General features: G+C 46.9%; 1 protein-coding gene across 1 annotated transcript in view; it reads right to left on the bottom strand.

The window, feature by feature from the left end:
- MPND (MPN domain containing) overlaps positions 1-1,599 on the bottom strand; it is a 36,375-nt gene extending 34,776 nt beyond the window's left edge. The window contains exons 1-2 of the mRNA XM_060232684.1: positions 1,526-1,599; positions 259-476 (exon numbers count right to left, since the gene is read on the bottom strand). Coding sequence (XP_060088667.1) covers positions 259-476; positions 1,526-1,538 — 231 coding nt within the window. The 5' untranslated portion in view covers positions 1,539-1,599. The remainder of the gene's footprint in view (positions 1-258; positions 477-1,525) is intronic.
- Positions 1,600-12,227: the final 10,628 nt, after the last annotated feature.

The following is a 12,227-nucleotide window of genomic DNA, read 5'->3' on the forward strand; positions in this document are numbered from 1 at the left end:
TGAGCTGCTGGCATTAAAGTTGTGAGCAAGCGATTTGGCTACTGCATAAATTAGTTCGCTCTGGGGCCATTCTTCCTTAGCTAAGACAAAAATGTGTGAGCCGGAGGCTAAACAATTATTAGCTAGCTCACACTAACTCAGCTTAGAGGTCAGGTCTATGCAGCCATGAGTAATTTTTGGAGCAGGGAGGGGGAGGCTGGCTTTGCCAAGAGGGAATATACAAGGTGGGGAAGGGCAAGAGAAGCCCCGTTATCTCACCAGGTAGTAAATGGAGAGCACGCCTTCTCCCGGCTCGATCAGGCCATCCTTTAGCAGCACCCGCAGAGTGATCCCGCGGCGGGTCAGGATGCAGCAGCCGCGCCCGCCGGGAATGAACTTCCCCACCGGTTCGCTCTCAGGGTCCTCCAGGCTGGCCTCCAGCTCCTCCTCGTCCTCTTCCAGACATTCATCGCCACCAAAGGATTCAGCATCCAGAACTGAAGAAAGAAAACCAATGGAAGGAGTCGGGAGGATAAGCTGGGATCGCTCCCTTCGTCCTGGAAGCCACCGTTCAGCAGCATCATGTTCAGGAGTCTGGTTGTTCCATGTTCCTTTTAAGCAGTCGGAGCACGTTCAGAAGCACACTCGGTCCAGGTATATTTTAAGCAGGGATTTTTGGGTAGAAAAAGCCCAGCAGGAACTAATTTGCATTTTAGGCCACACCCCCAGACATCACCAGTTTCACACAGTTTCACTTTTTTCTACAAAAAAGCCCAGCAGGAGCTCGTTTGCATATCAGGCCATGCCCCCTGACACTAAGCCAGCCGGCGTTCCTGTTTTTTTTTTTTTAAAGCCCTGGTTTTAAGCAACCTGTGCGTGCTCAGAAGTGCTCTGTTTCTGCCCCCTGTGTTTAAATGGATGCTCAGTATGGGTCCCCACAGCACCCAAACCCTTTGCACATGCTCAAAGATGCTCTCCAGCCGGCCTATGGGGATCAACATCCCTCTCACTTGGAAAGCAATTTTCTCCCTTGAGCCCTCTGTACATGCCCAGAGAAGCTCTGGTCCTTGCATACTCCGCTTGCTCTGAATCAATGATGATTCTGTGAATTTGAAAGGAGGAAGAGCAGGAGAGGTGGCAGCATCCCTGCTTATTCTCGTGGCCCTTTCTTACACGCCCAGGGAAATGATGATTGCCACTTTGGGGTCAGGAAGCAATCTTTCTCCAGGCCAGTTTGACCAGGGATCCTGGAGGGGTTTTTGCCATCTTCTGGGCATGGAGCAGAGGGTCACTGGGGGCGTGTGGGGGGTGGGGGGTGGTATTGGTGAGTTTCCTGCATTGCGCAGGAGGGTGGACTAGATGACCCTGGAGATCCCTTCCAGCTCTATGATCCTCCTCCTCCATCCAGCGGCCTGGGGGATGCCTGAGGGCCAGCCAGGGCGGGTGAGTCGGCGATGGAGGGGAGAGGGGGGCGCACCCATCCTTCCCCCAGGCGGGGCTCGGGAGGGGAGGGGGGGGTCTGGCGCAGGGCCCCGATCCTGCGTACCTGCTGCTGCCATGGCCCCTTTATCCTCGGCGCGGCTCGCCCATCCTGGCCCCGGGCTTCCTGCCTGCCTTCCCCGCCTCTCTCCTCCTCGCCCGGCGCAAGCTGAGACCCTCCAGGGAAGGGCCGGGGGAAGAAAGGGAAGGAAGCGAAAAGGGGGAGGGGGAGGAGGCGAAAAGCGGAAGGGAAAAGCGAAAGGCGAGGGAGGGAGGAAGGAAGGGAAGAAGGCGGAGGAGAAAAGGGGAGGACAAGAAGAGGGGAGCGGGGAGAGAAAGAGGCAGGAGAAAAGGAACACAAAGGGGAGGAGGTACGGTTGCCAATCCCCAGGTGGGGACTGGGGACCCCCCCCCCCCTCTTCAGGATCATCAGAAAGCGCGGGGGGGGGGAATGTCTGCTGGGCATTCCATTGTTCACTATGGAGAACGATTCCCATGGAGTATAATGGAGAACAGATCCGTGGGTATCTGGGACTCCAGGGAAGGGGGTGTTTTGAGATAGAGGCACCAAACCTGCAGCGTAGCATCTGATGCCTCTTCTCAAAACACCGTCCAAGTTTCAAAAAGATTGGACCAGGGGGTCCAATTCTATGAGTCCCAAAAGAATGTGCCCCCATCCTTCATTATTTCCAGTGGAGGGAAGGCCTTTGAAAGATGTGCAGTCCCTTTAAATGTGATGGCCGGAACTCCCTTTCAATTATGCTTATCACAACCTTCTGGCTCCACCCCCAATGTCTTCTGGCTCTACCCCCAAAGTCTCCTGGCTTCACCCCCAAAGTCTCCAGGCTCCACCCCCAAAGTCCCCAGATATTTGTTGGATTTGGCAACCCTAGGAGGAAGGGAAAGAAGGAAGAATGGCAACAAAAATTAGAGAATTCAGCAGGAGGAAGAGAATGAAAACATATTTAGTATGCCTACTTTCTTCTGACCAAGATACTGAACAATATTATTTCCTCCCCATGCAACATTCTGTATTTTTCATCCTCAAGTTCTAATGCTTCTGAACAGTGTGGTCCTAAACCGCATTACACCCTTCTAAGTCCGTTACTTAAAAGACCGTACACTACACTAAATAATGCGTTTTACATCTGGTTCAGCCTTGTCCTCAAAATGACATTCTACACTTGAATCGTGGAATCATAGAAACCAAATCTATGCTTCTAGTGTAGAAAATCAGTTTGGGGACAGGGCTGAACGGGGATTAAAGGTCTAGTGCGGAATCGGCACACAGCAAAAATCCAGATGTAAAACACATTATTTAGTGTGGCATGAACACACCATAAGTGTACTTACGACTGGATTGTCAATCTATCATTTTTGGCATTCCTCACCAAAAATGATTGATTGCTATTGCTTTGGGTTCCTTTTTTCTCCTGGGCTTTTTTTGCAGCAGGAACTCCTTTGCATATTAGGCTACACTCCCCCCAATGTAATCAGTCCTCCAAGAGCTTACAGTAGGCCCTGTATGAAGAGCCTGGTAAACTCTTGGAGGATTGGCTACATCAGGGGTGTATGGCCTAATATGCAAAGGAGTCCCTGCTGCAAAAAAAAGCCCTGTGGGGTATATGACCAATCCTTGGGGTGAAGGATTTAAGGGACTTTTGGTCTGATATGTCATGTCTCTTCCAATGTTCCCTGCCATTACGCTCACCCACTGTAACATTGACAGATCCAAGTGGGCAGCTGTGTTGGTCTGAAGCAATAGAACAAAGCAGTAGACATACTTTCGTATGACAGTTCTCATCATTTGGGAGCTCTCTCATGCAAATGCTGGTTCTCTCAAAAAATCAGAGCCAAACTAAACATTATGGCAGCCATCAGCCCAACCAGTGGCTGCCATTTTGGAGAAGAATGTGGCTATTTGAAAATGCCCTGAGGGCACAGCAGCATCAAACAATCATGTGCCTTTTCAGTTGCTGAAATATGACTGTGATGTCTAGTTTGGCCCACAGTGGAATGTCAGCTTATCCTTGCATTGTAATTCTTAGTTGCAATGATAGTACATATGAACATATGAAGCTGCCTTATACTGAATCAGACCTTTGGTCCATCAAAGTCAGTATTGTCTTCTCAGACTGGCAGCGGCTCTCCAGGGTCTCAAGCTGAGGTTTTTCACACCTATTTGTCTGGACCCTTTTTAGTTGAAGATGCCGGGGATTGAACCTGGGACCTTCTGCTTCCCAAGCAGATGCTCTACCACTGAGCCACCGTCCCTCCCCGTAATGTAATGTAATAGTAATGTCAGCTGCAAGAGCCCACATGTCTTAAATCAATCCTCTGGATCAGGGGTGGCCAAACTGCAGCTTGGGAGCCACATGTGGCTCTTTCACACATATTGTGTGCCTCTCAAAGCCCCCACCATTCCTTTAGCCAACTTGGAGAAGGCATTTCTCTCTTTAAATCACTTATCCAAGCAAGCCAGCTGGTGGCTTGGAGAATGCATTTAAAGTTGCTTTCTTTCCACATCTCCCTCCCCTTATCTATCTATCTATCTTCCTTCCTTCCTTCCTTCCTTCCTTCCTTCCTTCCTTCCTTCCTTCCTTCCTTCCTTCCTTCTCTCTGACATTCAAATCTTGCAGCTCTCAAACATCTGACATTTATTCTATGTGGCTCTCATGTTAAGCAACTTTGCCCACCCCTGAAAGTATTGGGACTTGATCTGTGGCACAAAAGAAAAAGGGTCACACTTACCTATCAGCATTGCTCATCAAGGGTCTTCTGGATATTTGGAAATAATGAAGGATTGGGGATCCAAACCAGGGGATCCCTTGCCCCCACCTGGAGATTGGCAACCCTACACTTGAGGGGGAAGATAACATCTTTCCTGCCCCAGCTACCCTCTTCTTCTCTAGGGATATGTCCTACTCCATAGCTGAGCAAAGTGAACAGAAAAACTTACCCAATACTTTACAAGTATTACCTGAATAAGAGAACAGTGATGAAAATGATGGATAGAAGTGATGGATGAAAGTGATGGAGTAGAATTAATACAAGGCAAAACAACCTGGACAAGAAGATACCCCTGGTTTGGAAGCCCTCCTGCTGCTTTAGGATTATCAGTAGAGGGCATCCTTTCTGAGCTAAGACAAAAATGCGTGAGCTAAAAAACTAACTCAGCTTGGAGGGAACACTGGTTTTATGAATATTTAAATACTGGATAGAGATGTGTTTGTGTAACCAGTGTTCTAAAAAAAATCTTGACTGCTTTGCATGCCTCTTTAACATTTTGTTTGCTACTTTTGGCCTTGGTTTATTTTGCCGTGATTTACATACCTGTCTCTCTCATCTTTATCACACAGTTTCTCAAAGGAACTTGGGGCAGGTTATGCTGTTTTCCCTTACTCCGTTTTATCCCCGAAACAACATTGTGAAGTAAGTTAGACTGAAAGAAGGTGCCTAGTCCAACGTCATCCCAAAGGACACTTTGTCTGCCTAACCCATGTTACAGGGTTGTTGTGAGGATAAAACAGAGGAAGAGAGAGCTCCGTATGTGGCCCTGAGCTCCTTGAAGGAAGCTGTCATGATTTGAGGCCTAGTGGGCAAAGAGAAGCCTGCCTAGGAGTAGGCTACCAGATCCAATTCAAAAAATATCTGGGAACTTTGAGGGTGGAGCCAGGAGCAAGGTTGTGACAAGCATAACTGAACTCCAAAGGGAGTTCTGGCCGTCACATTTAAAGGGACCACACACGTTTAAAATGCCTTTCCTCCATTGGAAATAATGAAGGATATAGGGGCATCTTCTTTTTGGGCTCATAGAATTGGACCCCCGGTCCAATTTTTTTGAAACTTGGAGGGTCTTTGGGGAGAGGCATTAGATGCTATGCTGCATATTTGGTGCCTCTACTTCAAAAAACAGCGCCCCCCCCCCGTCAAGTGCTAAGTAAGTGCTAATTAGAACCCTACTTCCAACAGTGGTATTACAGGACACTCTAGGACAGCGGTGTCAAACTCATTTGTTACAATGGCCAGATCTGACATAAATGAGACCTTGTCAGGCCGGACCATGTGTGTTTCTATTTAAGATTAGGTAGCAGAGATACAAACGTTATAAATGACAGAGACAAACACAGTTAAAGTTTTTTTAAAAAAAAAACTTAAAACACGTTTAAAACATTAGCACCCATTGGTCTTAAAAATGCTTTCTTTTGTGTTTCTCCTATGGGATCCAGGGAACTGGACAAAGGAGGCTCTGGCTCTTTCTTTCCTTCCCCAGGGGGACCAGTGTCAGACCCAGAGGCAAGGAAAAGACAAGTAAAGTTCAAGATCTTTATTCCAGCATCACCGGCAGATACAGGCGTTGTCAGAAATGACTCTCCCGCCAGTTCCCAGGTCTTATAACTCCTTGCCCTGACCGTTACAGTTCAAGCAAAGCGCACCAAGCTACAGCGGGGATTTTGCGCTGGTTCCCTCCTACTCTATCATCACCCCAAGTGTCTGTTATCTACCCCTTTGGATACTTCTCCACCAGCTTCCTTGACCTTGTTTGCATAGTAACACACAAGTTCCCAGACATGCCACCCTCCCTCTAGATAAGCAGCAGGGATGCTTCAAAGCAATAGCCAGCATAGCAAGCACAACATTAGCATTGTATGATTGTTAGCTAATTGGATACATATGGCAAGAGGAACAAAGATGGAGTGACTCTTGACAACCAGGAGGGAGAGGAGCCTCAGCCAAAAGAAGGAAGAGAAGCTCAGCTCAGTAGCTCTACTGTGCAATTGAGAGGCCTGGCAGAGCAAGCTCTGCCTCATCCCCAAGGGAGGAGCCTCAGTCAATGGAGTAAACAGAGGTTTTGCTCTGTAGCTCCTGGGTGATTGAGCAAGCTGTGATGCAGAAGACAGCAAGAGAGAGGGAGAAGGCAACAGATGACAGCCAGTTGCTCGGGGACCTGATAGGAGCTCTCTGGGGGCCTGATTCGGCCTCTGAGCTTCATGTTTGACATCCCTGCTCTAGGACTATGGTTTTACTGCACAATTTTTGCAAATCGGAGAGTGTCTCATGACATCACTTGCTCTTTTCACCAGAAATTATATCAGCAGGCCAGTCTCTGCCCGCCCCCACCCCGCAAATCTCCCAAAAGTTTTTGGCTGCAGCCTGGCAACATTACCTGCACTCTATTCACGTGGGCATCTTAAAGTTTGGTGTGGCATATAAATACTTCAGTAATATATGATCATTGAAAGAGGTGGGATTCAGTTTGAATGACGTTTGCTATTGGTCTCTCGTCTCTCTCCTTCCCTGCAGAGAAGAAGCGAGCCTGCACGCATGCTGATTGGCGATCTTGTCTCTTGTACCTGAGATTTTCCCCAGCCCATCCTGAAAAAAGGAGCAGAGAACTTGATAATGGAAGCATGGGCAGCACACAGAGACTGTGGCAACATGGCCGAAGGATCCTCTGTGGGACGTCGGTGGTACAGTGGAGCTGTGGGAGATCTGGACAGGGCAGCAGGGAGGTGTCAATGTGGTGAAGCTGGCAGGACCTGCAGAGTTCTCATGGGATGAAGGGAGTGCAGACTGGTATAAAACCAGACCATGAAATTGAGGAGGATGAGTGATCACGTGCCCCCTCCTGGTTTATGGCAACCAGTACACCCAAGCAGGGCTTTTTTTGTAGCAGGAACTCCTTTGCATATTAGGCCACACACCCCTGATGTAGCCAATCCTCCAGGAGCTTACAGTAGAGCCTGTAAGAAGAGCCCTGCAAGCTCTTGGAGGATTGGCTACATCAGGGGTGTGTGGCCTAATATGCAGATAAGTTCCTGCTACAGAAAAAGCCCTGGACCCAAGTAAAGGGTCTCTTGTGCTTGATTCCTTGTAGGCTTTGCCCACTCCTGAGTATATGTCTGCCCCTTGAGACAGTGGCATTGCTTGTTGTATTGCCCCCATACCCGGCTCTTTCAGCCTTAGGGGGGCAAAGTCTGCCATTCTACAATTTTGCTTCAAGTTCAGAATATTTCTTCTTCAAAACTTCTTTCTTTCTTAATTTCCTGATTCTTTTTCTCCTGCTCAGGGGCTGTATTGATGTTATTGACTTTTCCCTGAAGCTCTAGCTTCTGTTGGATCAAAAGCTGCTTGGCCTCCTTTAGGTTTGTAACATCCTTCTCAGCTTCTTGTTTGAAGGCCCTAGCCTCTTCCTTCAGCTTGGCAATTCTCTTTGTACAATTTGTTGTTTATATTCTGGAGCTCAGTTGTTTTGGATATTTCATGAGCCCGGTTTCTTTCTTTTAAAGCCTTCACTTTCTGTATTTCCTGTAAGAGTTTTTCCCGCTCCTTCAACAGCTGTTCTTTTCTTGATGTGTATCTCCCCGGTTTTACAAAAATTCTGCACATCCCCTTTCTGCTGTTGCTGCCACCGCCATCTTGAGTGGAGGGTGTCTGGCACGGTCTCCTTCATCTGACTGCAGCTCTGCTCCCCGTTCGTGGGGACCCCAATATGAGAGTGAAGTGGTGAAAGAAGCATGCGCAGGCTGAAGCGCAGAAGGAGAAAGATGAGGCAGAAGTCCACGTAGACATCTCCTGCAGTGCTACTGAAGCTACAGCACAGAACATGGAATGGTGGAGCTTGAGGTGACTTCCAGACAAGGCCTGCTATTTGATGCTACTGTTAGACTCCTTGCCTGTCTTCAGGAGCTTCCATCTTGAAGCCTAGGAGCTGTGATCTATAAAGGGTGCTGTCCCAGAGTTTTACTATTCTGGACTGCTTCTCTTTGCGGCTTGATGTAGTGACTGTATAAAGTAAAACTCATTGGGGGGGGGGGTGGAATTCTGCACATCTCTAGCTTCTGTGGACCAGAAGATGCCCAAAGCTTGCTTTCTTTTTTCTATTCCTGTTCATTCGACCCCGTTGTCTCGAACAGTGGAAGCAAAGTGCTCTGGCCCCCTGATGTACACAGGCTGAGGCCAACATTTCAGGCCGATCCTGAGTGGGAACTAGGGTTGCCAGTCCCCAGGGGGGGACAGGGGATTCCCCAGGTTGGAGGTCCTCCCCCTTCTTCAGGGTCATCAGAAAGGAGGAGAATGTCTGCTGGGAATTCCATTATTCCCTATGGAGACCAATTCCCATTGGTATAATGGAGAATTGATCTGCAGGTCTCTGGGGGGCCCTGTTTTTTTTTTTTTAGGTAGAGGCACCAAATTTGCAGCATAGCATCTGACGCCTCTCCTCAAAACACCCTCTAAGTTTCAAAAAGATTGGACCAGAGGGCCCAATTCTATGAGCCCCAAAAGAAGGTGCCCCTATCCTTCATTATTTCCAGAGGAGGGAAGGCATTTGAAAAGGTGTGCAGTCCCCAGGGCCGGCGCGTGGGGTTCTGCCACCTGAGGCAGAAACCTGACATGCACCCAACCGCCCCCCCACCAAGATTTTGCGCACATGCAGCATTACGTCACACTGAGGGCATTCCATTATTCCCTATGTAGATGTCATCACGTCAGTTACAAAAGCACCGTTGTTCCTGGGCGCTGAGGAGCTTCTTTCTTTCTTAATTTCCTGATTCTTTTTCTCCTGCTCAGGGGAGCCCCTAAAGGACTGGCGCCCCAGATAATTGCCTAATGGTCCCTTTAAATGTGGCGGCCAGAACTCCCTTTGAGCCCTGTCCTTTGGGGAAGGGTGGTTCAAAATTGAATATAACGACCACCACCACCACTAATAATAACTACTGGCTCTGAATAAAGAAATATCTGCAATGAATTGTAATGGTCAGCTGTTTATGAGCTCGTTTGGAAGCCAATTTTAGCTGAAACATGGGATGAATAAATAATGATCAAGTAATAATCAGGGGTTTTTATAGAAAAAGGCCAGTATTTGCATATTAGGCCATACCCCTGACTCCAAGCTTTTAAAAAGCCCTGGGAATAATAATTATTATAATGTATGCTTTGTGCTAACTAGGATGGCCCAGGCTAGCCTATTCACATCAGATCTCAGAAGCTGAGCTCTGCTTGGATTACAAATGGAAAAATTTCCAAAAGAAGATAGGACTTTAATTTGGTATTTGCTTTCAGCTGCTAGGACACTGAATGCACAGCTGTGGAAACAAGAAAAAATACCAGAGAAATGGGACTGGTTCGTGAAAGTTTTATCGTGGAGTGAGATGGACAAACTAACAAGAACTTTAAGAGACTATGATTTGGACGTTTTTAAAAAAGAGTGGAAAAAATTTAGAGGATATATAGAGCAAGAGTGGAATGTGAAAAGACATTGGACAATTTTTTAAAATGAATGTGAGAAAAGAAAGACAGACATTGAACTTTGTTTGGTTAAGGGTACCTTTATAATTGAATTTAAGTATATAACCTCGGCGGGAGTCTAGTTACGGAGGGAGGGGGGATTGAAAATATCATATGGGTTAGAGATAGTAAGGATTTAATTAGATACTGTAACCATATGTTATCAATAAATTGTTTTAAACAAAGATCTCAGAAGCTGAGCAAGGTTGACTTTTGCCACCAAGGAATTCTAGGGTTGCAACATAGAGGCAGGCTATGGCAAACCACCTCCGTTCATCTCTTGCCTTGAAAACCCTACAAGGATACAGCCCATGGGATGAAAGAGGCCTGTCTATGGGTCTTCTCTGGCCCACAAGCAACTGGTCATTACTTTTATTGTCAGATGACAGGAGCTACGCATTATGTCCTTGTAAAGTCTCCCAGTAGAGGGTGGGCATCGCATAGATATTGTAAGGAAGATTGTCAATGTTTTAAGCATGTTTTTATTTTGAGTAAAAATAATGTAATTAATTGGGTTTGCCTGTATCCTTTTCTAAAGCTTATATCTTCCATACCTGGCATTACGTTTTATTGCATGTGCAGTCACAATCTCCTTTACCACCACCACCCCCCCCCCCCACAACAGACACCCTGTTAAGTGTAGGTGGGGCTGAGAGGACAACTCCTATGAGAGCTATGACTGACCCAAGGCCATTTCAGCAGCTGCAAGTGGAGGAGTGGGGAATCAAAGTGGTCAAGTTCACGCACTTAACCACTACACCAAATGGGCTCTCACCACGTGGTATACCGCCACAGAGAAAGCTCTGCTGTAGCGTGTGTTAGTGTGTGGCTATGTCCGCACAGCATCCTCTGTTAGCTGCCAAATGTCTGAGATTATAAGGCCCCAGGAAAAATATTTTAGATAACTTAAAAAGAATAATTACAGTAACGCATGCCACAGAGTCAGTTAAGGATGTCAGTGACCATTTGGCAGTACACAAACGTAATAATGTCTGAGTAGGTTGTTGATGGCGAAGAAATTAAAATTGTTTAAAGATTTTCGATTCCTGGGCTCCATCCTCAACCAAAAGGAAATCAGAAGGAGATTGAGACTGGGAAAGGCAGCCATGAAAGAGCTAGGAAAGACTCTTAAACGTAAAGATGTGTAATTGGCAAACCAGATCAAGACAGTTCTTAACATAGAGCAGGGGTGGCCAAACTGTGGCTCGGGAGCCATAAGCGGCTCTTTCACACATACTGTGTGGCTCCTGAAACCTCCAGTGTCCATTGGCCAACTTGGAGATGACATTTGTCTCTTTAAATCACTTCTTCAAGCCAAGCCAGCTGGTAGCTTGAAGAATGCACTTAAAGTTGCTTTCTTTTCACCTCTTCACCCCTCCATCTTCCTTCCTTCGTTCTTTGCTGTATTATGGCTTTCAAACATCTGATGTTCATGTTTTATGGCTTTCAAATATCTGATGCTCATGTCTTGCGGCTCTCCAACATCTGACGTTTATTCCGTGTGGCTCTTACATTAAGTAAGTTTGGCCACCCCTGACATATAGTATCCCCATTACTAGGCATGCATGTGAAAGGTGGATAATTTTAAAAGCTGACAGGAAAAAAGTTCATTTGAAATATGGTGTTGGACAAGAGTTTTATGAAGAAGAAGAAGATATTGGATTTATATCCTGCCCTCCACTCCGAAGAGTCTCAGAGCAGCTCACAATCTCCTTTACCTTCCTCCCCACAACAGACACCCTGTGGGGTAGATGAAGATATTGGATTTATATCCCGCCCTCCACTCCGAAGAGTCTCAGAGCGGCTCACAATCTCCTTTACCTTCCTCCCCCACAACAGACACCCTGTGAGGTGGGTGGGGCTGGAGAGGACTCTCACAGCAGCTGCCCTTTCAAGGACAACCTCTGCCAGAGCTATGGCTGACCCAAAGCCATGCTAGCAGGTGCAGATGGAGGAGTGGGGAATCAAACGTGGTTCTCCCAGATAAGAGTCTGCACACTTAACCACTACACCAAACTGGCTCTCTGGATACGTGGACAGCCAAAAAGGCAAATCATTGGGTTCTAACTAGGGTTGCCAGTCCCCAGTTGGGTGATACAACAAGGGGGAATCACGGGGAGAGAGCAAACCAAACAAATACCATGATGTATTAATGAAAAACCATCAAAGTCGCTTATAGCAATTTATCAAAAAATCCCATAAATATAGTGATATCTATCACAATCACGTCAACATTTTTACAATAAAGTCAGTAATTCATACAAACAGAAGCCATAAACTAAGCACATACAAAACTTCTAGAGAATATACTTCTCATAATAAAGTGCCGAGTGCAAATGGTGCTTGTATAGTAAATAACAACAGAAGACTCCACAGGCCCTCCTCTGACGGAGCCCGGAGCTGGCTGACACTTGCTGCGCCGTTTTAAATTCTTTTGTCAAAGAGGGGAGATAGAAGTTCTTCCGATATTTTCCCAACAA

This window comes from Heteronotia binoei, chromosome 2 (genome assembly GCF_032191835.1).
Source record: "Heteronotia binoei isolate CCM8104 ecotype False Entrance Well chromosome 2, APGP_CSIRO_Hbin_v1, whole genome shotgun sequence".
Classification (NCBI taxonomy): Eukaryota; Metazoa; Chordata; class Lepidosauria; order Squamata; family Gekkonidae; genus Heteronotia; species Heteronotia binoei.